General features: G+C 40.3%; 1 protein-coding gene across 8 annotated transcripts in view; it reads left to right on the plus strand.

Annotated features, from left to right (window-relative positions):
• The first annotated feature begins 286 nt into the window (after window positions 1-286).
• Mysm1 (Myb like, SWIRM and MPN domains 1) overlaps window positions 287-25,242 on the plus strand; it is a 38,609-nt gene continuing 13,653 nt past the window's right edge. For 7 of the 8 annotated variants that reach the window (XM_050136148.1, XM_050136150.1, XM_050136153.1 and 4 more), the window contains exons 1-12: window positions 287-422; window positions 4,713-4,788; window positions 6,278-6,348; window positions 8,533-8,610; window positions 8,700-8,723; window positions 10,631-10,709; window positions 13,265-13,363; window positions 15,199-15,902; window positions 18,996-19,126; window positions 20,420-20,523; window positions 21,864-21,941; window positions 24,014-24,102. In XM_050136148.1, coding sequence (XP_049992105.1) covers window positions 361-422; window positions 4,713-4,788; window positions 6,278-6,348; window positions 8,533-8,610; window positions 8,700-8,723; window positions 10,631-10,709; window positions 13,265-13,363; window positions 15,199-15,902; window positions 18,996-19,126; window positions 20,420-20,523; window positions 21,864-21,941; window positions 24,014-24,102 — 1,595 coding nt within the window. In that variant the 5' untranslated portion in view covers window positions 287-360. The remainder of the gene's footprint in view (window positions 423-4,712; window positions 4,789-6,277; window positions 6,349-8,532; window positions 8,611-8,699; window positions 8,724-10,630; window positions 10,710-13,264; window positions 13,364-15,198; window positions 15,903-18,995; window positions 19,127-20,419; window positions 20,524-21,863; window positions 21,942-24,013; window positions 24,103-25,242) is intronic. The other variant, XM_050136151.1, reaches the window with a different exon arrangement.

The raw sequence follows: 25,242 nt of genomic DNA on the forward strand, positions 1-25,242 counted from the left end.
GTAAGCGTGCGTGTTGTGTGTGCGTGTGTGTGAAAACAGACAGAACCAGAGGCAATGACTGTCACACGCACAGTTCATCAAACAAGGTCCCTAGTCCGAATGGAAAGAGATCTGCCGAGAGTAATCCCATGTAACACGTGAGAGAAGTGACACACCCCAGTATCCAGGGACCTGGACGGACACAGTGTAGAAAGGTCTGCGGGTGGCCGGGGGTTTCACAGCAAATCTCCTGGGTCTCCCCCGCCAGCACCTTTTTCTCAGAAGCCCCGCCTCCCCAGCGGCGCGCGCAGCACTAAGGCCCCGCCCCCGGCCCGCTGCATCTCGCGGGATCTCGTGAGTACGGCCGGGTCAGGTGCAGTCATGGAGGCAGAGGAGGCAGATGTGGATGTGGAAGGAGATGTGCAGGCGGCTGCACAGCCGGGGTGAGGCGCTGAGCGGGGTGCTGCGGGCCGGGCGGTGCTAGGCGAGGGCTGGACGATGCGATCGCAGGGGCTGCGTCGGGACTCGGGCTGCTCCTGACCGGAAGTCGGCTGGGTCTGCGGATCGGGGCGTGGACTGAGCGTCCCGACCCGACTGTTTTTAGTTGCTTCCCGGAATGCAGTGGCCGCGTTCCAGTTCGGATTCCTTCCTGCATTCGCTTCGTCTCGGGCTCCTCACAGCAACTTGAACACGGGCATCTGGTCCACAGGACCTGACTTCGTAGGCACTTAGTTCTGCATCAGCAGGCGACCTTGGTCAAGTCGTTTGATTCCTCCTTCGCAGAGAAAGTTGTGAAAACTTGCGGAAAGGCAGTTTTCAAGGGGGTCCAGATTTTATAGTTGGACAGTTCTGGTTTTCCTTCTGCAGTCGCTCTTCCTGTTTACTGTCACTGTGACCCGGGTCAAGGCATTTGAGCCTCTGCTCGCTTGCTTGGAAACTAAAGAATCACGTGTCAATCATACTGTTGGAGCCTCGATGAGTAATCGAGAAGGATGCTTTAGCATACTTTAGATGCCCGACAGGTTTTTTACTGTCTTAGAGATAATACAGTGAAGATCCAGTGAGGGATGTTAAACACCAGTGCCTGCAGGACGGGCGGTGTGGTTTTAAACTGAACCTGCTTTGACACCTCACTTTAGGAGTAAGAATTATCCCTCCTTTTAAGTAACGGGAACCAGAATGGGAGGTAGAAGCCAGAAGACCTGAGTTGTAAATGCAGCCAATTACATTATTCGTAACTTGTCGGCAACTTCGTCTGAACTCTTTTGAACTATATGTTTTTACTAATATTGGTCTGGTTTTGGCCTATATAGTGGCTGGTATAATCCATCTGACTGGAGAGCTGCTTGATTGTATAGATTTCTCAATGAGTTACCAAAATGAGGAGCATTTACACACGTCCTGTGAACTCTTAAAGCATTTAAGAGTTACGTAAGGGGTAGTTAAGTTCATATGATTATTTTTCTCTGGAGCTCTTGCGGGGAGCCTGAGATAACAGCAATTCTACACACTGGTGTAATCATTCAGTTTTAAACAAGTGCTTGTGAGTTTGTGGTTTTTAGCTTTTGTAAATCAGTAAACTAAGTGGGCAGGGACAGTTGTTTGGATTTCACGAAGGAATGAATTTGTCTCTGGTTCAGACAGCATTACCTAAGAACGTTGGCTCTATGCCTTTTTTCATAGATTTATCTTAACTTTTGTGGTTGTGTTTCGTTTGTCTCCCTTTTTCTTTGTTGTACCATTTTCTTGGCAAGGGTCTATTGGTGGCATTTGTAATGTTAACCTTATGTGTTAGGACTGAAACCCAGGACAAATGGCTGAGGTGCCCATTTAACATAGATCCTCCCAGCATCCCTAAGTCCTTACCTGTTACAGGGTATGGGTATGGCTGGCATACCCTGTGCCATACCCTAAATTTTTCCAGTCCTGGGCCTGGACTTTCCTGACCCCAAATACCCTTCCGTATATAATCCAGCCATTTTGGTCAACTGGCCCTTTTGGTCTAGCCTTTACTCTCTTGGTCAGTCTCTTGGTCAGTGTCTCCTCTCCCTTCTCCCCTTCGTCTCCTCCCGTGGCTCTACTTGGGGTCATCTGGACTCTCCTAGATGTCCCTGCCTCTACCCATACTCTCCCTTTTATCTACAGCAGACTTTCTCCTCCACCGTACCTAGGAATAGTTATGTTCTTCCTTTTTTGTTTACTTTTCCTGATTGATCATGCAAGCAGGGTTAGGAAGGTTCCTGATGTCAGCCTCTGCTTAAGGAGCATCATTGATGTTATTACCGGTGGAATGGTGCCCTGTGATGCTGGAGTTAGAGTCATCTTGAGTTGAGCATGACCGGTGCCCTTGAGGTGTGCTGTTACAGAGGACCGTAGCGTTTAAGGAGCTCTTGGGGATTAGTTTGAAACATACTGCTTTTAAGCACATACTGAAAGCTAGGTACAAAAATGGAACACTGTATTTTGGTTTCCCTTCAACTGTTATTTCTTCTCACCTTCCTTTTCTGTATGCTTTTAAAGACCTTATTGGTGAAAGGCATGCTCGCTGCCATACCCAGTGATATCTCCAAGCCTGGCATCTCTACTGACTAAATTTCTGTGAGGCTCTTTTGCTGCCCTGCCATTCTGATGCAGTTCCTTAAGTTCCACCCATATCTGCTTTCCCCAGTCTTTCGTTGGCCCACCTCCCTGTGAGCTCCAGACCAGGACTCCAGTTTCTCTCACATGCGGTACCTCAGCGGCTTCCTTTTTTTTTTTTTTTTTTTGATTTTCGAGACAGGATTTCTCGGTAGGTTTTTGGTTCCTGTCCTGGAACTAGCTCTTGTAGACCAGGCTGACCTCGAACTCACAGAGATCTGCCTGCCTCTGCCTCCCAGGTGCTGGGATTAAAGGCGTGCCACCACCGCCCAGCCGCAGCTTCCTCTTTAAGACCGACTCTGCTGTCCCTGTTGAATACAAGGCAACAGCATCCAGCCAGTCCCAGAGCACAGACCTGTACTCCCTCCCCTTTCCTTTTGCCATTTTTCTACTCCCCCATTGGTCAGGTTTTAAAGGCCCATTGGTATTAAGGATTATCCCAAATGACACTTCTTGCTCATACTGCTTTTTTTTTGTTTAGATACAAGTTGTTGCTGTGTTTCTCGAGTATTTTTATAATTCTCTACTACTATTCTTCTTAGTCTCTTTCCATTCTAAAGTTAAATCTTTTTTACATCCAAATCTGATTTTTACCTTCAGTTTCCAATTGGTCTTAAGGCAAAGTTTTTGTTGTTGTTTGTTTGTTTGTTTTATTGTGTCATTTTGTTTTGTTTGAGCCAGGTTCTCATATAGCTCAGGCTGGCCTTGCTATGTATTAGACTCCTGATCCTCCTGCCTCTACCTTCTAAATTCTGGAATTGCAGTTAAGTATCACCATGCCGGGATAGTTTTGTGGTAAAGTACTTATTCCTTAACTGTTACAGACCTCTGGTCCATTACCCACCCAACTGCCTCGTTTACTCATTCACTCAATTGCTGATTATATTCTGTATGTCGCTCCCTGAGCATATACAGCAATGTGAAAATGAAATCCCTGCTGTCATAAAACTCTTAATTCTTGTTGGGTGGAACAGACAGTACGCCTTACGTGTGTGTTTAGTAAATGGACAAGGGTGAAGGAAGATGATGGGACGGCTTGCCACTTTTATTCTCATGCACTGACCCGGTAAGGGTCTTAAGGTGTAAAACCAATGGGTCCTTAGAACAGAGAGTAAAAACAATGACAGAAAGGGGCAGGATGAATTGGATCATTTGGACCACTAGAGAGACTGAAGTTTCAGGGGCTAAGAGGAAGATGAAGCCTGGCAGATGTGAGAGGAAAGGTTATTTGAAGCTGAACCATGTAAAGGAGATTCGGGTAGGCGTTCAGATACATACATCAGCATGTGAATGAGTATACTCACTGTAGTATACTATATGAAAAGATTTCTGCATAGGCCCACCTGTTGCACTCTTGGTAGACCTAGTTGTGCAAAGGTTTCCTTCTATTGACATAGCCATAGAAGCCTTTATTAGTCTCTTTGAAATCACAGTTGACTGAGTTTAGAGCTGTTTGGTGTCAGTAGTTGAGAGAAATTGCTTTCAGTTCATAGAGTGTCTTATCACTAGGTTAGATCAGGAAAAAGTCAATAATTTCACTAGGAAACATAAATATGTTTGCCTGTTGTGTGCTTGAAGTTGATTACGTGATACCTTGAGACCCTCCAAACCCGACGGTTCTGTCTTGTAAGTGAAACACATATCGTACTTATTTCAGTGAAAAAGAAAATGACAGAATTAGTAAACTTTGATCTCTCGTGGATACAGAAATCTTCTAAATCAAATTACTTTTAAATTAAGTTGTTGCTAAATTCCTTCAATACCTTTTATTTTAGTTCTTACGTCTAGTTTTGTTTGTTTTCCATTTTGAGGGTGGTCGGGTCTGTGGCTTTGATAGTTCTAACAGACGTAGCTGTAGAGTTGTGTGCATGTGTATACTTGTCTCTTGGCCTCAGCGTGCAGTGGCTTTTGTGCTTGCATTATAGCTTCCCCTCACAGGTTTACAAGGTAGAGTAGGTACTGTTGGAGTGTTCCATCTTTGGTAAGGAGGGGAAGGTGTTTGCTTAGCATCAACAATGGCCAGCCCTATCCTGTGTGAGTTATAGTTGTAAATGGATATAATATCGCTCTTCTATTAATTTTTATATGTATTACAGAAATGATGAAAACACAGCATCAGTCTTTGAAGATCACTATCTTGATTCAACATGGGGAAGGGAGACTGGCTGTCTTGTAAGTATGCTGTCAGATGACGTAACACTGCACTTACTGTCCAGAGTGCCCTTGTTCCTTTCCTGAGCACTAATTCTCCACAATCCCATCGGCAGTATATGGAAACACTTCCTTTAAAAATAGAGACGCCTTTTTTTTTTTCAACTAGGGAAAAACCGATCTCTTGAGAAATAAGTTCAGATTGATTTGATTAGGTATAAATCTCTGTCACACGCCTCACACTTGTCAGCTTTGATTTCTGCAGGGGAAAGATGGGCATAACCACAGGGTCACGGCTTCAGTAGCAGCAGCTGCGTACTCGCCACGCCACACAGTAGGGCAGGCCAAAGCGCTTCAAGGTGGATGTGACTTTGCTCTGTTGGAATCTATAGACAAAGCAGGATCCTGGCAGTAAATAGGCAGACAAACCCTTTGTAGATTATGAAAGAAATAAGCAGTGTTGACTGAGGTTAGTAGAGTGGGGGAATACTTGAGGAAAAGTCAGTAAAGGACACTGAGAAGGTGACATTTAAGTTGAAATGTAATGGGGAAAGTGACTGGACAAATGAAGACTTACAAAAACTGACATGCTCGGCAGAAGGAATAGCGAGTGTGGAAGCACTGGCTTATGCTCATGGGTTTCAGTTTTGTCTAACTGCTATGTCATTGAAATATTTCTATAACTTTCAGTACACACTAGTGGGTTCATTTTTGTCAAATATGCTTTGGGTGCTGTGGTGAAAAACAGTGGGGAAGCAAGAGTAGAAACAGAGGAACTGGCTAGGAACCATTTGCAATAATGCAAGCAAGATATTAGTGGCTTGGTCCTGTGTGTTCCAGTAGAGGTGTAATTGAACCAATTTGAATTAGATTTTAAAGGTAGAGCTGTCTAGTAGATTGCATATGGAGATGGAAGAGAAACAAAAGAATCCATAGTGATTTTTAGCTGTTTAAGTGGTTGACGGTGCTCTTGGCAAAGTTGGAAAGGCAGTTGGACACAGGTGATACTGAATTCTGTTTTGTATATGTTTCATTTGAAAAGCCAGGTAGACATCCAAAAGGTCTTGTGTGGGATACTGAGTAGAATAGTCTGGAGTTTAAACAGATAGGAGTTGAAATTTTGTAACCTTGAAACTTGAAATGAGTATGATCAGTTACTTAGGGTAACGGAATTGAGTTTTGGGAACAGGTTAAGTAGTCCGCAAAATGCCTGAAGCCTAGGAGTTCTTTTGTGTATGGCAGCCATTATTACTGCGTACAGTTAAAGGCGTGTGAGCCTTGGCATCCAGCAGGCTTTCGTGTGCGGTTTCTTCTCTTCCACTCAATGCCACCAGTGCTGCAGATGCATCTATGAACTGTTTGTACTGTCTCAGGGTGACTGTGAAAATCAAAAGTGTGGTTGTGTGCTCATTAGTGAGTTGTAGCTCTTATTGTTTATATTATGTATTTCACTCAACGAAATAAGATAGCTCTTTAGGTAATGAAATATTCTCTTCTTTCTTTCAATTAGCCTTGGACTCTGGATAGCACCATCAGTGCTGAAAACAGAGCTGCCATCGAGAAAATGCTGTTGGAAGAAGAGTATCCTTCATGATTATGAGAAGAGTAAAGGTTTCAGGGTTAAAAATGAATCAATGCAAACATAGAAGAGGACACTGTAATTGCTGGATGACTGTTTAGCAATTCGATTGTGTAATTTTATGTCACAGTGTAGCATCTTTTACAGCTGCATCTGAGACTGACAAACTGTTTTTGCTGTTAGCCATGTCCACATGTAGAGCGTACATATTGCATAGAAATGGTAAAATATTTAAGTCAGAACTCCCAATTCCAAGCTTCCATTTTCAAAGTTATAAAAGCTAAAACTCAGAAATTCTACCTGTACAAGGCATACGTTTAGAGACATGTGGAGCTTTTCACATTATACTCTGCAGTTTATAGATGTTATATGAGAGGAATTTTAAATGAGAAACAAAATAGATTGATTTCTGTACCCCCGCCCCGTGGGGGTTAGGTCCTTATCTGTGACTCAGCCACTGACTGATGATTCTGATTAGTTTCAGTTAAATTCGAGACTCAGTTGTTTTTTTTTTTTTTTATGTCAAATGAGAGGATATCGGTAATTTCAGAAAATTTCAGTAAATCAGTAATTTCTGATTTTCTGAATTTAAAGATTACTAACAAATAGTGGTTTTAAAAAACCTTTTCCATATGCTTTTTATGGCTATCTGTCCACTATTATTGTTGTTATTATTATCATTATTTATGTGTATTTTTGTTTGCATGTATGTCTGTGAACCTCATGTGTTCCTGGTCCCTGTAGAGACCATAAGGTTGTCAGATCTTCTGGAACTGGAGTTACAGACAGTTGAGAGCTGCCATGGGGGTGCTGGAATCTAACTCAGGTCTTCTGGAAGAACAGTTAGTGCTCTTTAATTGTTGAACCATCCCTCCAGCCCTCTCTGTCCACTATTTCATCCAGAACTTCGGTTATTTTATTCCCAACTGCTCTGTTAATTTAAGAATGTTTTCTATATCTTTAGTTGCCATTGGTTAGCCCCTTACACTGTAATTCTTCTCAGATATTGCCTAGACTATTTTTTAATGAGAGGCACATTTAATCTCCAATTTCCTAGTAGCCTCATTTAAAATAAAATAAGTGAATTTTTATATTATATACCTTTTTACAACATAAACTCTCAGCTTATATGAAAACATCGTTTTTTGTGTGTGATATTATATACATGTGTGCAGATCCCAGAGGTTGACTTGAAGTCTTTTCTTTATTCCTTCTCCAAATGATTTTTCGAGGCAAGGATTCCTGTGACCCAGAAGCTCACTGATTTGACGGGCTAGCTAGTCAAAAGCTCTAGGGATCCTCCTGTGTCTGCTCTCTAGTGCTGGGGTTATATGTGCATAAACCACTGCACCTAGCTTTCTACATGGATCCTAATTAGATTCTTAGGATTGTATAGCAAACACTGATTGAACCATGTGTCTAGCCCCAAATGAAAACGTCATTAGGGTTTCATATTAAGTCTTTGGAACTCACAGTACATTTTACTTTAGCGCTGCATCTCAGTTAATGCTAGCTGTGTTCCAGATGCTTGATGCTCACATGTGACCAGTGGCCACCATGTTGAACTCTGCAATTCTACGTTATTGAACACTCAGGTAGTCACTTGTTCACTTCCAGATGTAAAAACAAGTAAGTAGAGTAAGAGTTAAACATAAGCTCTTAGACACTAAATATATTTTAGAGGATAAGGAGAACCTTTATTATGTAGACATGTGGTTGATATTTGTTAAAGTTCAGACTTATGGAACAGTTTTGTGGCAGGCTAGTCTCAGCAATGCTGAGGGGTGCTTCTTCATGTTAGTGTGGAGAAGAATCCTGAACTCTTTGCTGTGACTTTTAAAACTATGAAAACAGTGGTTCCCATATTACCCTACAAAACAATTCATTTATTTTGCTATTCATATTTTAGAAAAGAAGAAGATTGAGCTACTTTGTCTCAGGCGTTTGTGGTAGAGAAGGAAGGGGGGGAACCAGCATTTCTGTGGTGCAGGGCAGGTGTTGTGTGTGTGTTATGTGATCATTCGTTCCTACAGGCAACATGTGAAGCGTGGACTTACAGCCCTGGGCAAGCTTCAAAAGGAATAGGTTTTGATTACATTTAAATGTCTTCACCAGTCAGCCTACTTGATAGTACATAAGAATTATATGACTTTAATATTGCTTAATTTTCCTTAGTGTCTACATAGGTATTATTTGTCTAATAAATCACTTCCAGGAAAATTCTGGATTAATCAAAAGGAAGATGATAAAAAGCACACCAACAGGTAAAATCAGTTATATTACTATTAAAAGTTTTGAGTTACAAATTTAGGAACTTCTTCACAAGCTTCCCGTTTTCTCTTTTCATGTGCAGTCTGCAGAAAACAGCAAAAATCACGTATGTACCTATTCTTATTTTAAAAACTTTTTTTAAAAAATAGAAATCCTTTTTACTTTTAAAATTATGTGTGCTCACTTGTGTTTCTGTGTGTGTGTGTTTGTGTAGTGTGTTTCTCTGTGTGTGTGTGTGTGTGTATGTGTGTGTGAGTGCGTGAGTGCAGGTTCCCCCCAGATACTAAAGGTGTCAGGTCCATTGGAGCTGAAGTAACAGGAAGTTGTTGCAGCCTGATAAGTGTGCTGGCAATTGAATACTGTAACTACTGAGCCAGCCCCTTTAGACCTTTTCAAATCATTTGAAAATTATAAGAAAATTCTTTTTGGAGACAGGGTTTCTCTGTAGCTTTGGAGCCTGTCCTGGAACTAGCTCTTGTAGACCAGGCTGGCCTTGAACTTAGAGATCCGCCTGCCTCTGAAGTGCTGGGATTAAAGGTGTGCGCCCCCACCTCCCAGCTGAGAAAATTCTTAACAATTAGATCTAGTCAGTAGAAAAGGACAGGATATTATTTTTTTTTCTAAATATTTATTTATTATGTATACAATATTCTGTCTGTGTGTATGCCCACAGGCCAGAAGAGGGCACCAGACCCCATTACAGATGGTTGTGAGCCACCATGTGGTTGCTGGGAATTGAACTCAGGACCTTTGGAAGAGCAGGCAATGCTCTTAACCTCTGAGCCATCTCTCCAGCCCCCAGGATATTATTTTGAAAGAGGGTTTGGCATAGATGTTAGAATACATAGTCAGTAGAAAAGGACAGGATATTATTTTGAAAGAGGGTTTTGGCATAGGTGTTAGAATACATACTTTTATGCTGTCATTTATTTGCCAGAATTTTTTAAAAATGTCTTTCTGTCGGCAGTTTATCACAAAGTGAAGATAGATTATGGATTGATTTGATTTCTTTTTGTTTGATAGTTTAAAAAATCATTCTGTACAATTTCATTTGTATCTGTGGCTTCTAAAATTTACCTACCAAAATTGGGCTGGGCATACTGGTGCATGCCTGTAATCCCAGTAGTTGGAGGCAGAATCAGGATTTCCACAAGTTCAAGACCAGCTTGTTCTATATAGTGAGTTCTAGGCCAGCCAGGAGTACACAGCAGCACCCTGTCTCAAAAAAATTCTAGAAAAATTAAAGGTTTTACAAATATGCTTTCTTTTTAATTGGAAAAGAATGGTCATTATTTAGCATTTATAAACTCAGGTTTGAGCATGAACAGACTTTGGCTTTTCTATTTTGCTATACAAAGTGAAGTCAGTGGGAAGACTGGATGCTTGATGAAAGTGGAGAGTTTCCTTAGTCTACTTTATTTCTTGTGATACAGAATTTAATTCTTAGGCTTTGGGAATATATTAATGGCTGCTCTTTGTTTTCAGTCTGAGGCCGTCTCCTTGTACCAGAGAGACTTCCTTTGCTGTCTTTAGTGTTGTCCTCGCTCAGACCCAAGATTATATTGTTTGGGGCTGTGTGGGTGTTTGTTGGTTTCCCATCATTCTGGTAGAACTAAGGAACAGGTAAACCTTATTGCCCAGGTACCAGCTGCAGCAGCTGCTCCTTCCCCTCCCCCCTTTTCAGTAGACTAGAAGTCTTTGTTTTAGTCTGGTCTATAACAGTGGTTCTCAACCGGCTGCAGCCCATTGGAGGTTTCAACAACCCTTTCACAGGGGTCACCGACCACCATCAGGAAACACACACATCCTGTTAGGATTCATAACAGTAGCAGAATTACTGTTACGAAGTTGCAGTGAAAATAACTTTATGGTTGGGGGTCACCACATCATGAGGAACTGCATTAAAGGGTCACAGCATTAGGAAAGTTGAGAACTACTGGTCTATTATAACCTTTAGCTGCATAAATATGGAATGTTTCATTTCAGATTTTTTTTTTTTTTTTTAACTTTCAGGGTACATTCTCCTACAAAACCAGCCAGTTATTCAGTAAAGTGGACAATAGAAGAAAAAGAACTATTTGAACAAGGACTGGTAAGTAGAGAAATTTTTAACTTACAGTAAAATTATTCTAGAAGCAAAAATCCGCACAACTTTTAATAGGATATAAGATTAATTCTTTATTTTTTATTCAACTATCTAGCATTGTGCATAATCCACATATTTTAGTACATATATTTGAAGACCAAAAATACCTTTTGTATGACTGTTTCACTGAAATCTCTTATAAGTTATGAAGTATTAAATATATGTATGTGATTCAAATACTAAAAATATAACACAGAGAAATGTTTAATAAAATGACCATTAATTTTTAAACAACCAAAAGTAGGTTGTATATTTTCTAGGGTACATGTAACTTAGAATGATACTAAATTTGATTTTGAGAATGTATATACATTTTATAGGTAGTGTATAATATTTATAGAACATTTGAATAAAATTGAATTATTAACATATACAAATTGTGAGAAGTAAAATATGTTTGTATTTGTTTAATCAGTAGCATGAGAGCTATGTATTAGAGTGTTTTAATATAAATACATAAACTATAGGTTTTTTCTTTGTTTTTTTCTATACTGATGATAGTTATGTTTGCTTTTTTCCTGTTGTATGAGAATTAAATTATCAAAAATTAATTTTTGTTTTAATGATTTAAGAGTAACACCTAGCTAGTATTAACTAACTGTAGAAACAGTTCTTTTTTTCAATATTTTTCCCCTTATCAAAGACTAAATATGCATATGCTCATATTTGCAAGTGGTTTGTGAACTTAAGATTCTGCTTTGTGATGGTTATGGGGACCCATTTGTGTGTTCGGTAATAAACCTTATTCTTGTTTCTGAGGTAATCGATTAGCTCTTCTTTGTTTATCCTTCTAGGGTTGTTTGGTCTGTATATAAGCAGATGAGAATTTACTTATATAGATGCATAGAAATTTGTACACAGTAAGGTATTTTAAACAGAATGTCTTCCTACAGAAGAAAATGCTCTGATTTATTGGGCAGTTGTTGTGCTGTGTTGCCCACTTTTATCCACTGATGTAGTTTCTCTCAGGCTTGGGCTAGGGAAGGTTTCATTCCGTCTGTTTCCTTAGCATGGGGCTGTATCTTCACTGCACTTGGAAACTGGTGGGTGTTGCTGTGCTCCTCTTGCTAGTGTCACCTGTCATTTTCTTAGTGTCCAAACCCTGTCATCCCCAAAAAATCTCAATTTATCCAAATGCATTTCATGGTAACAAGTCATTGACCTTCACTCTACAGAAAAAAGAATCGATTTGTCACTGAGTTAATACTAGCTAGGTGTTACTCTTAAATTTTCCCAGAAGAACTTTGAGTTTTAATGTATCACCTATGTGAATGACAGAAATAAGTGTGTAAATGAAGCTTTATCATTTGGGTCAGATCTTTAAAGATATTTTACTTTAAAGTATGACTTTAAAGTATTTACTTTAAAGGTATGACTACCTGGTCTATAGATCTGAGTCTGGGAGGTTTTTCTGGGTTTTATTTTGGTTTTGGTTTTGGTTTCATTTTTTTTCATGGTTTTAAGAATTCTAAAAAAGTGGGTGGTGTGTTGTTGATCTACTGTAGGAATATCATTGTGAAGATTTACATACTAAATATGTAAATTGGTGTGTAAATATCTATCATATATCTAGAATTGTATATTTTCTCTTTTGGACATGAAATCTCCATAGGAATGCCCAGGGTGTGGTGTTGTAAGAGGCCACTTGTTTGTTCCCAGCTGCTCATCCCTGAAATAATCACTCAGAAACTATATCAATTAAATCACCGCTTTGCCTATTAGCTCTAGTTTCTTATTGGCTAGCTCTTACATCTTAATTTAACCCATTTCTATTAATCTGTATATTGCCAAGTGGCTATGGCTTACTGGCAAGGTTCTGGTCATCTGTTTCTAGCAGTGGCTACATGGCATCTCTCTGACTCCGCCTTCTTTCTCCCAGCATTCAGTTTAGTGTCGTCCCCCCCCCCCCCCCCCCCCCCCCCCCCCCCCCCCCCCCCCCCCCCCCCCCCCCCCCCCTTTCCCCCCCCCCTCTTTTTTTTTTCCCCCCCCCCCCCCCCCCCCCGCCACTAGCTCTACTCTTTTGCCCTATCACAAGCCAAGACAGTTTCTTTATTAACCAGTGGTATTTGCAGCATACAGAGGGGAATCCCACATCAGTGTGGCACAGCCTTTGGCCCCAGAAGGGAGCATTGGTGTGGGTCTACTTTATCTGTCATTGAACCATGAAAGTCATTGTTTGTGTACCCTCATTTCACTGTATACCCAGTGTAGAGTGTTTGTTCTAGGATACTTAAAAGGTATTGTAGAGTATAAAGTCTGAGTTTAAAGTGCAATTAATGTGAAATGTGTCCAGTTGACTTTTTAAGAAAAAGTTAAATGTCTCCTATCTCCCTTCCTATTGTAAGTCATTTTGTTTAGTTTTCAGAATTCTAGAGTCAAAGAAATATGGGCTTTGATTTTTAAGGGCATAGTCTGATGGATTGGGTTTCATTTTGTGGTAACTGTTTGAAATATTACTAAATAAGGTACTCCAAAGCAAATTGTTTCCATTTTGATAATAGGCTAAATTTGGCCGAAGGTGGACCAAAATTGCAACACTAGTTCAGAGTCGCACAGTTTTACAAGTGAAGACTTACGCCAGACAGTACTTTAAAAATCAGGTAAGCGGAGTGCAGATATCCTGAATGGGAATAACATTTTGGATAGAGTTAGTAAGAACAAATATTCAATACAGACAGTAAGGAGAGTCTGGATGGTTTTGTTTTTGTTTTTTGGGGGTGTTTGTTTTTTGTTTTCGTTTTTGAGAGGGGATCTTACTATATAGCCCCAGCTGGCCTAGAACAGTATGACAATCATCCTGAATGCCGAGGTTGTAGGCATGCGTCATCAGCTCCAGCTGAGTAGGCTTATTGTTAGGACTTTCTTAGCTTATGTAGTTTACACTTATACTTTATATAAGTGTTTTGGCTCTTGAAAAAAATTGATTAATTTATTTGTGCTGTGGCAAGAGTGTGGAGGTCAGAGGACATTGTGGGAATAAGTTCTTCCTTGGAGATTGAACTCATGGTGTTGAGCTTGGCTTACCTACCAAGTCCTCTCTCTGGCTCGGTGGTTTGCTTGTTTGCTTACTTGATTTATTTATTTTTATTTTTTATTTTTTAAAAACACTTTGGAGCAGCCGTGTGCTCTGCAGCTCACGAGGGGTGACTCAGAGTGAAGCTCCACGCACTAGTAGCTGATGGTACTCGGTGCAGGGCTCCAGCCCTCTTAGTTGTTCTGAGGCTGCTGTCGAATGGATGCAGACCTTAAGCAGGAGAGTTCATGCGGTCTTCAAAGCAAACAGTGTTCCTGAGAGGAAATGTGAAGCAGCCCAGCATTTCCTCTGGGAAGTGCACATTATTTTATAAATATTTGTGCTGTAGAAGAAACTTGTGGAAATTTTTGGAGTTTAGGGGATATAAATGCTACCTAACATGGTTATGAAATCTGTCTAAAAACAAGAGTTTTTATTATCAAAAACTGTCTGAAAATCTAATAAGCTTTTTCAGAAAGAAGTAGTCATCCACTACTAGTTCTTAATTTTTCAAATAATTTATTCTGTATTTAGCTGTGTATATTTTTTTAAATTAGGATATTTTATTTTTATTTTATATATATATATATATATATGGGTGTTTTGCCTTCATGTGTGTGTGTGTGTGTGTGTGTGTGTGAGAGAGAGAGAGAGAGAGAGAGAGAGAGAGAGAGAGCATACTGTGAGAGAGAGAATATTGGGAGAGAGAGATACTATCCAGGTTTAAAGATAAGTGAAATTACAAAGTTCATAGGAAAATGATAGACTTAGAATGTATGTATAATATTAAGCAAAACCAGAAAGACAAAAAAGCGTTCTCTGTCATGTGTAAGATCTTGTCAATTTTATATATATACACATATATATGTATATATATAAGCAAATGTATGCATGGATGAAGTATAATATGTTGAAAAGAACACAAGAAAGGCTAACCATTAGGGATGAGATCAGACTGAGTGCAGGTGATGGACATGAGGTATGAAAGGGGATATAAAGTTAACTGCCAGTCCCTGCCAGACAGTGGTGGCATACACTTTCAATTCCAACACTCAGGAGGCAAAGGCAGGCAGATCTTTTGAGTTCTGAGTTTGAGGCCAGCCTGGATTGAGTGCCTGGACAGCAGGGCTCTACAGAGAAACCTTGTCTTAAAACAAACAAACAAAAAACTAATTGCTTTTCGTGTTCTTATGGGTGCATAAAAATGCATTCATTAGTGAAAGTGTGAGATCCTTCGTGAATCTCCACAGCTTCAGAGTGGCTCTTCTCACTAGATAGTGGTATAAGATTTTTAAAAGCAAGTGAAAATATGATGGCTGTTAGCATACACTTAGTTGAAAAAAATATGTTACCTAATTTTTTTATGTAAGGTGATTAAACTTCAAGTAATATTATGTGGATGCTGTTTTGATTCTTAATCAGGTAAAGTGGGGTGTGGAGAAAGAACCACCAGCTCAGAAGAGCAGCAGTGATCTTCAGGTGAAATCTAAAGACGAGAGGACGAAGGTGCGGGCAGCATCGTGTTTGAGGGGGCGTGCCGATCCTAACCTGAATGCTGTAAAAATTGAAAAGTTATCTGATGATGAAGACGTAGACATCACAGACGAACTGGATGAGCTGACTTCTCAGACACCAGAAAAGAATTCTGGCAGCCATCTTACTTTCGACATTCCTAATAGTAAAATTTGTGAAGCCAACCATGGAGAATTCATATGCTTGGAAGGCCCCTTAGCTGAATCTTCCCGGGAGTATCTTCAGAACGAGAAACCAGGTGAAGCAGAAGCATGTTCAAGCTCAGAAATTGCATCGTTACAGACCAGTAATGGCGAAAACTCATTCGAATTAAGTGAGAAGAACAATAGACTGGCTCAAGGCTACGATGTGCAAGATGGGGAGGAAGTAACTGGTGAAGCCAAGCCCTCACCCTCTCCAGAGTCCTGTGAGAGTCGGCAGGTGGAGGACAGCCATGAAGGAGAAGAGCTTAAGCCACCAGAGCACGAAGTGGAAATTGATAGAAATGTCATTCAAGAAGAAGAAAAGCAAGCAATTCCTGAGTTTTTTGAGGGGCGCCAAACTAAAACACCAGAACGCTATTTGAAAATTAGAAACTACATTTTGGATCAGTGGTAAGAATTACATTGTACATGTTCTAAAAACTTGATATGTTGAAGTATATTAAACCAAAAGACCTCAGTCCTTATTAACCTAAATACACTGAAAGTACCTAGACTCGTTCATGGTAGCTTCTCAAGCCTCCTTTAGGCACCCAGAGTTGATATTAATGTTTTAGAGTGCTTCCCAGTTCTTTGGGTGGGGATTCTGTGTTGTCCTTCTGTTTTTTTTCCTAATTTTCTCTTCTATTAAGGGTTATCCTGTCCTGTTGCAATGGCTTTCTGCTAGAACCTAGAAATGCTACTGAAGATTAACATTGACCTTATTAAATAGCTCTCCTTTCACTCACATAATGTTAATTTACATGGCTTTTAAAGAGAGCCGTATTATAAACAAGGTGCTTTTGCACTGATGAACATGCTGAAGAACCATCTTCTGGCTAAGGATGTCATGAGAGTAAGGAGTCCTTCAGAGAAACACTTAACATTTACATAGTGCTGTGTGGTTTACAGAAAGCTGCAATGTATCTTCTCATCTGAGTCTTCACAACAGGCCTGTGAAAGAGGCAGTGGGATCTTCTCTGTTTGAAACAGATTAGCACAGTCTCAGAGGTTTAGGGTACCTGCCTTTGATCTTTCAGCCAGCCACTGGCCCATGAAAGGTATCAGTCCAGCTCACTCGTTCTGTTACTCTGTTACTCCACATTGCCTAGCTGACAGTTTTTAAATGCTAATTCAATTACATCTCTATTCATACCTGGCTTGGGTTTTGGAAATTAAAGGATGGATTGTCAAAATTGAAGGCTGTCAAAATAGTTTCTACCTCAGAAATGTTATGACTTGTACATACTTAATGTTATTTTAAACAAAATTTATTTGTCACATTGAATTTTGGATGTTAAGTTAGTAGAATAAGTTACATAGGTAGTGTAGATTATATGACAGTAATTTCCTATTCGTGCACAAAGCCTATTTGATGTCACTGTTTAAATGATCTTATAGAAAAGTGTAAAAGCAAAAGAAATATTTTTAAAGAGAAAAGCATAAAGTAGAAAACAGAACACAGGTAATACTTAAACAAGGGAAAGGGAAAGTCTGAAAATCAAGAGACCTACTCATTCTTTCTTTTCCGTGAAAGCAGATGCATTTGGTTTTATTTAGGGTAAGTTTTTATTTAGGTGTTACCAGCTGTTAACACCATTGTTCTACCATGTGCCATGCTTTGTATTTCAGTTGTCTTCAGTTTTCTTGGCAGTCTTTACAGATGAAAGAATGAGGGTCACAGACGATGAGAACATGGTTCCAGGTCGCACTAGGGGTTGATCCAGTGTTTAAAAGCCGTAACTCCAGCCGAATCTTCTTTTCCTTCCGAGCATACAGTGCTGCCCTTTGACCTCTTCGGTCTGCTCAGGGAAGGGGAGGTTTCTGGTCATGCTCTCCCTGTTTTGACAGCCTGTATTTATTTTCGTCTTGCACATACTGCCCCTGAAAAGGCCACAGTTTTGTCAGTTGTCTTCTGCCCTGATCCCTCAGGAATACAGCAGCGTGAAGACAGTTCTGTCTGTTTTATTCATTGAGTCCCCAGTGCTTACGGCAGTGCTTAGAATATCTTAGGCCTTTCAGGGGTTACGGGAAGAAGATTGAATGACTTTGGTGAACAGAAACATTTACTGTCTAAGCCATGGGCAAGGCTGTTGAGTTTCTTGCAGAGCCTTTTGGTTAGAGAAGACAGGTGTAGACTAAGCCAGTTTTCAGGCTCCTGTCATTTTTGAGTAGCTGCATTCTTCCCTGTTTTCATGTCATATTCAATAGTTTGTTTTTCTTTCAGTGAACACTGGAATTTCAGCTTTTCTGTAGACGTCACAATATTCTCTGTCACAATTATTTTCATATTCTATGTACTTCACAGATATGTAGACTTAAATTTTGTCTGTTTGGGAGCCCTTCCCTACGCACCCTTGCTAACGTAGCCTGCCTGCTTGTTGCCCTGTGTCCAGCCACCCACTTAGGCTTCTTTTTCTTTGTAGCACTGTTGTCTAGTAATGTAGTATATATTATTCCTTTATGTATTGATAGTCATTATTGAAATTTAAGATCTTTGAAAGTAGGAACTTTGTATTGTTCACCTCGAACCCTTGTTCTTAGAGAGGTGTCTGGGACATGGGATATAAGTACTTATAGAATGAAATGTGACCAAGTAGTATCTGTGCTGTCCCTTAGCACCTGGGTCACTGTCTGCATCTTGATCTTATCACTTCCTCAAGTAAGTAGGTGTTGTGGTTATTCTAGCCAGCTTGTTTCCTCCCTTCTAAGATGGGACTGGTAAAACCTTTCTTTTAGAATTATGAAGGTTGAGCATGTGTACCTAACAATGCAGCATTTGGCATAATCAGTAATTGATTTCTACTATTGTACAGTTGTCTGTTCCTGTTAAATTTTATATTATGCTTTCTAACATAGTACATTAAGCAAATATATGATTATTATATGAATCTTTAATTTCATTGGGAGTTTTTAATCCCTTTGGAAATCCCTAGAGTACTTAAATCTGTTTTCCTCTGAGTCTACGTGCTTACAAATTAAAAGTGAATATACAATATTTAAATATTTAAAGCTTCTTGAGAGAGTTAGTAATTAACAGCATTGGCAAAGCTGGGACAGCCTTGGGACGGAAAGTAAAACTCCGTGTTAGAACAGTTGCCCAGCAGCATGAGACTATTACCATGAAACAGGAAGATGAGGGGGACTGTCTCAGTACTAAATCTTAATTCCCAAAGTGCTCTTTTATTCACAGATGTAGATGTGAATCTGGTTCTGTACAAAATAAGCTGCTAATTTCAAGGTTGGGGGATACCTGGGATCTATGGGACTTAGTATTGGAAGAATATTTGTAACACAGTCACACTTACAGGTACTTGTAAGTTGTTGCTTCATTTAAAGATATTTAACTTGTGAAAAAAAGGACACTTGGGTATTTATTTGTACACAATTAGGCATTAAGTGAAGGTAAAAATTTAATATATTTCATATATTAAAAGTTTTCCCCAGAAATCCCTTTTTAAATGTTTCTGTTCATCCAAAATAATTGTACTTCCATCTCTTAATTAGGGAAATATGCAAACCGAAATACTTAAATAAGACCTCAGTACGTCCTGGCCTGAAGAACTGTGGGGATGTTAATTGTATTGGACGGATTCATACATACCTCGAGTTGATAGGAGCAATCAATTTTGGATGTGGTAAAAATAAAAACCCAACAACATCTTTTACTTGGCATTTTTTATCCTTATAGCACCCATTAATTTTTATGACGGTTCAAATTCAAGTAGAGTTAAGTGTTTGGAATTCAGAGAAAGACTGTAACATTATGAAATAAGTGTATCATTAAGACTTGATGCTAAACAGATTTCTGCTAATTAAACTGTTTCCCTTTGAAGATACAATTTTAAAGAAATATTTTATGTACATAATAGAAATAATTTAACAAAGAGTTCTTTGTCAAGTAAAAGTGAATAATTTATGAGACATCTGAGGATAGTCTACTTACTTTAAAAAGATACAGGCTGAGAGCAGCGTGGCTGTTGAAAAGGTTTAGATGTTGGGGCATTTTTCTGCACATATTCTAAGATCCAACAAAATCTGAAATGTGAAGTGTTACTCACCCTGTACCATATTCCCGCTAGAGATGCTTTCTAGCAGTGATTAAATAAAGGCAGTAACTTATGAACCTATATATTTAGTTATAATAAAAGCACAAAAGTATTTTAAGAAGGCTGGCGAGGTGCCTCAGTGGCATTTGCCCCTAAGCCTGAGACTTGAGTTTGATCACTGGGATCTGCTTGCTAGGAGAGACCCAGCTCCCACAAGTTGTTTTATGACTTAGACATGCACACACATGTACACATGCACACAGTTTTTTTTATTAGCGGAAGTCTTTCAGTCTTGATTTTTCTGATTCAAAGTTGATGCGTATTCATATGTCAGAATGAATTCTTCCCGATCACTGACTTCATACGGCAGAGCTCTGAAGAAAGCCAGTTGTGATGAGTGCAGGCAGTAATGAGCAGCCAGGGCCTTACCACCCCTGTTTTGGAGGTGAGCTAGAGAGCGCAGCAGAAAGCGCTGACAGGTGATTTCACTTTTGTATTGAGAATGGACAGTCTGCCTTAGGGTTACTCTTCCACATTGTGGCATTCGTGCCCCAAGCTCTGTGTAGATGCCAGCTATTTGAGAAGCTAAGCTATTGTAGCCACAGCCACAGAGATGACATGTTTTCTGTACTAAACTGCCGCGGTCAGCAGAGTGGGCTCAGTACTCACTTAACCAGAAGCTATACGAGTTACTTATTCTTTATAATGGCTTTTACTGAGCTGCATCAGCAGCATTATTCGTTTGAGAAGAGGCACATGACATGAAATGTATGCTTGTGGGATCAGAACCATGGAGCTCAGCTGTAGTCAGTATAGTATATCTTCTTGTTTAACTGATTTCACAGAATAATAGATTGTTCTGTCTTTCCTGAATTCCAACAGAGCAGGCAATATATAACAGGCCACAACCAGTCGATAGAGTACGAGTGAGTGACAGGACGGATGCAGAAGCAGCCTACCAGCTCGCCCGGCGCCTGCAGTCTATGGTAAGCAGCTGTTCTACTAAACAGACGGCCTCTGAGTGGAAGAACGTGTTTTCTCTTGTGTTTCACCTTAGGGAGTTAATTTTCTGGTTCTATTGACAAAAATCAACCAAACTGGAAAACCCCTCAAGTCCACTGCCAGAGTCTGTAGAAACATATTCTACTACAGTGGCCTTGGGCTGTTTTGTTTTGCTTTATAAACCTAACACGTTAGGTGCTAGAGAGATGGCCCAGCAGTTAAGGGTACTTGTTGCTCTTACAGAGGACCAAGTTCAGCTCCCAGCACGCACATCATGCAGACCACAAGCATTTGTAACTCCAGTTCCAGAGGAACTGACACCCTGTACTGGCCTCCTGGGCATCTGACATGCATGTAGTACACAGACATACATGAAGGCAAAACACACATAAACATTAAGAAAACATAAATGAAAACAAACACAGCAACACACACACCAGCTGAGTGTGGTGGCACATGCATTTAACCTCAGCACTGAGAAGGTAGAGACCAGGCAGATCTCAGGGAGTTCAAGACCAGCCTGATCTCCAGAAGTGAGACCCTGTCCCAAAAACAACAGTTATCCAGTAAGTATCCTATACGGCAAAATGTAATAAGTTCTCACTCACGTTGCAGTGGTGACAGGTAAAGTAAGGCTCGGACTATTTGGGCTGTGAACCATTTCTATCTGAATTTGCTGTCTTCAGAAAGGTTATTTTCAAGTGACTCTTTGGAGATCGTGCAAGTTACACACCTCTGGCAGCTGGTCCATTTTAAAGACCTCAGATGTGAGGTTTGCAAAACTAGTTGATTCGCAGGTGCCACACGTTTTGTAGTGTTTCACTGTTTGAATTAACTTGGCAATGGCCTTTCTACATCTGGGGTGATCATTTTGCTTCTGTTTTCACTATATCTTTTGCTGTTGTTCCTTTCTACCACAGATAATTAGAAGCAAATCTGTTTTCTTGGTGCTTCTTTCTAGTCTTCACGGTATTTTTTCCTGATATTTTAGCTCCTAAGTGGTAAAAGAAAGGAAGATGAAGAAGAAATCAAGTAAAATGCAGAGAGTCATCAGTACCATGTGTTCAAAGTGGTACCTCGATGTGGTACTTAGCTCCTACCCTGCTAGCTGCTGCTAGTGCCCATGAGAAGTTGGTTGAGTATCTCTAAGCAGAGAACTGATTTAGCTGTGATCAGCAAAATACAGTTTAGTGAGTTGATGATCAGACATTAAAATAGTCAGGTAATGGAGATTTAGATAGTTATTATTTAAGTTTTGTCTGTTTGTGTGCTGAGGAGTTTGTGAGTTTTGTTACATTTTGCCTTTATTTTTTTCTTAATATAGCGTACAAGAAGACGTAGGGTCCGAGACCCATGGGGAAATTGGTGTGATGCAAAAGACTTAGAAGGGCAAACATTTGAGGTATTTTGACCTTATTTGTGGCTTGTTCTTGAAAACTTGTTTGTCTCATTATTTTAATTCCCATATATTATACTAATTTCATTGTTGAAGTGTGTGTCCTGTTCCATTGTCAGTTTATTGAAAAGTTTCCAAATCAGAGGTATCTGTAGTACAGTTAACTAGGAGTCTGACTTGCACTCAGACTTTTTATTCTTTATCTCTAAGTCAAGAATAAGTGCCAGACTAAGGAGTTGGTGTGCTCTATTCATTTCATTAACTGATGTTCCTTTGAATAATGTTTGTGAAACCAATTAAAATAGTGTTCTAAACTTTAGGCATACTTAATTATAAATATTGAAGTGTTATTTCTATAGAAATTGGGACCCTGAAAGGAAACATAGGCAACAAATATGCATGCATACATACACACATGCACACATGTGTTTACATATAGAATTAGTTGTAGATAATTAGTGTAGTAGAGTGGAAAGAAGGCATAAATATATTTTTATTAGTTTTGTTGTCTCAAGTAACTACTTAACTGCACTAAATCTCAAATTTTAATTTATGAAATGTGAATGATACCTCTCTTCTTGTGCCCAGAGTCTGAACCACCAAAAACCACCAAGAGACCAGGTCTGATGCAAAAGCAGAGTCTTTTAAATTACAAGTTAACTTGGTCCTCTGTCTGTCTGACACAGCGGGTGGAGTAGGAGAGACCTGGAGCCACAGTGGGGCAGGGCATTTTTGGGGGGTAATTTAAGCAGTTGTGGGGGGGGGGGGCGTCTGGGGAATCTTTTCAGGATTGGCACACCTTCAGACCCAGGGAAGGTGTCCTAAGTTGATTGGTTAGCTGCAGCTGCAGAAAGATTGCTGTACCAGGGGTGGTTCCTGCATTCTACCATTATCAGAGCATAGCCAGAGCCACCAGCTAACTTCTGATTGGTTCCTTACCATAAGGAAATCTTCTGGCAGCTTCTTCCCCATAATTAATTAGGGCAAGGTCGGGGGCTCAGCACATTCTCCTGAGTCAGGGGCCTACATCTTGCTGGTCTTTTCTGCAGTCTGTTGTGACTGCCAAAGTGGGGGCTGGGTGAGGGTCTGGCCCTTCATCCTGAAAGGATTTAAAAGAAATGAGATGAAGTATATTAAGGTCCTATCGTTAGTCATTCAGTAAGCCTGCTTGTAGGTACTCAATAAATGTTACCTTTCTCATGCTCCTTCCCCCACTTTCCTGTCCCTAACCTTACACCGAGTCCTCTTGTTGGCATATTGATAAGTAATCCATGGTTCCTTCCATAAGGTTGGTCTAAGGATATGAGGTACTCCCAAAGAGTGTGATGAGAGTTTGAACCAAAGGATCAGGAGAAGAATCATCTCAAAATGTAGATGGAAACATTCTAGGCTGAGGGAGTTGCACAAGCAAAGGTACAGATACAGGAAACGTTACTGTTCTGGGAACGGTGCACAGTCTGTTCAATTAGAGTGTAGGGTGGTCGTAGAAATGACTAGATCAGGAACACTAGCGTGATTAACTTCACAGCACACTGTGACAGTGATTGCTGCTGCTATTATTTGTTTTCTAAAGAAGAGCTCAGCAGAGGTCTCTCGGCTGATAATGAGCAGAGCCATACACTTCCGCTCCAGAATTTTGTGCTGTTGGGGCATCTCACTCCCACTGTGCCAGAGATGAGACCAGGGTCTCATGCATGATAGACAGGGTACCACTCTACCACCAGTCTCCACCCTCAGCCGTTGAAATCTGCATTCATTATACACGGTGGCGTCGTAAGTTGTAAAGAAAAGTTAGCCACCTGAGCCCTGGAAACCAGAAATGAGAAATAAAGATTTGGAGGTTTTTGGAACTCAAGGACTGATACCCTTGATTGAAATGGGCAAGTCAGGAGAAGAAACACAATTTCATTGTGATAAGGCTATATATTTTGGCGTAATTTTAAAAGTTATGGCCCAGTATTTATTAGTAGTAAGGAAGCAGTGCATACTGACTTGGTCCGTCTTGCTCTCACGTGTCCTTAACTGTTTGATTTCTTCTGCATGAGAAGCTGATGAACTCTTTGGCGATTTTGTTTTAGCATCTGTCTGCGGAAGAGTTGGCAAAAAGAAGAGAAGAGGAAAAGTGCAAACCTGTTAAATCTTCAAAAGTTTCAAAACTACCGAAAAGGTACAGTGTTATATAATGTATTTTCTTAACTTAACACACACGGTTAAGAAATACTTGAACAAATAACCAGTAGCTTCGGTAGATGCTTTGTGTACGATGTACCTGGAGGTGACCAGGCATGGTGGCGCACGCCTTTAATCCCAGCACTTGGGAGGCAGAGGCAGGTGAATTTCTTTGAGCCTGAGGCCAGCCTGGTCTACAAAGCGAGTTCCAGAATAGCCAAAGATACACAGAGAAACCTTGTCAAAGAAAGAAAAGGAAGGAAGGAAGGAAGGAAGGAAGGAAGGAAGGAAGGAAGGAAGGAAGGAAGGAAGGAAAGAAAATTTTAATTTGTAGAATTGTCTGAGTACATTGAATTCCTTGATTTTCTAGATATCTTGCTTTGGCCTTTCACTTTTCAAAGCAAGATATTAAGAAATGCTGTTGTAGCACAAATAATAAAAACCCAGAGACAGCTATTTGGGTTCAAATTTTCTGAAGATCAGAAAAGCAAAGACCTCAGACCGATGAGATGCTATGCTCACGAATCCTGAAGACTGCACACTCAACTGAGTTCCTGTCTCTCCACCCAGCCATATCGCTCCTGTCTCCAACCCCCTAGTGCTGGGATTAAAGGCGTGTGATCCCAGCTGCTGGGATCACCCTTGTGTGAGCTGTTTGTTTCTCTTATAGACTGACTCACTCTTTTATAGCCCAGGGTAGCCTTGCCTCTGTCTCCCGAGTCCTGGAATTAAAGGTGTGTGCCTGTATGGCTGACTAGGATGACTGCTTTGCCCTCTGATCTTCAGGCAAGCTTTACTTATCCAAACACAAGTAGTAGTACTATATGCTGCAGCAGTTGTTTTCCTTGGCAGGGCCTGCTTCCTCGTTTATAAAATAATTAAAGTGGCTACGTTGCTTGCTGTGTTTTAAGTACTTTATGTGAGCACACTCAATCCCTTGATAACCCTTTGTAGTGTGAGTATCGTGTCCATTTTACCTTAGAAAAACCGAGTGAGTGACAGAGAAGTGGCCATGTAGTATTTGGTCATGCTACCTAGTGTGAAAACTGATTTAGGCCCAGGAGTCCTTAGACCTGGTAGTGTAACTCAGCACATTGTCTGTTACCTCTGCAAAATGGAAATTGAACCTTACCCTGTG

Source organism: Alexandromys fortis, unplaced genomic scaffold (assembly GCF_014885135.2).
Source record: "Alexandromys fortis isolate MF-2015 unplaced genomic scaffold, M_Fortis_MF-2015_v1.1 scaffold_13, whole genome shotgun sequence".
Classification (NCBI taxonomy): domain Eukaryota; kingdom Metazoa; phylum Chordata; class Mammalia; order Rodentia; family Cricetidae; genus Alexandromys; species Alexandromys fortis.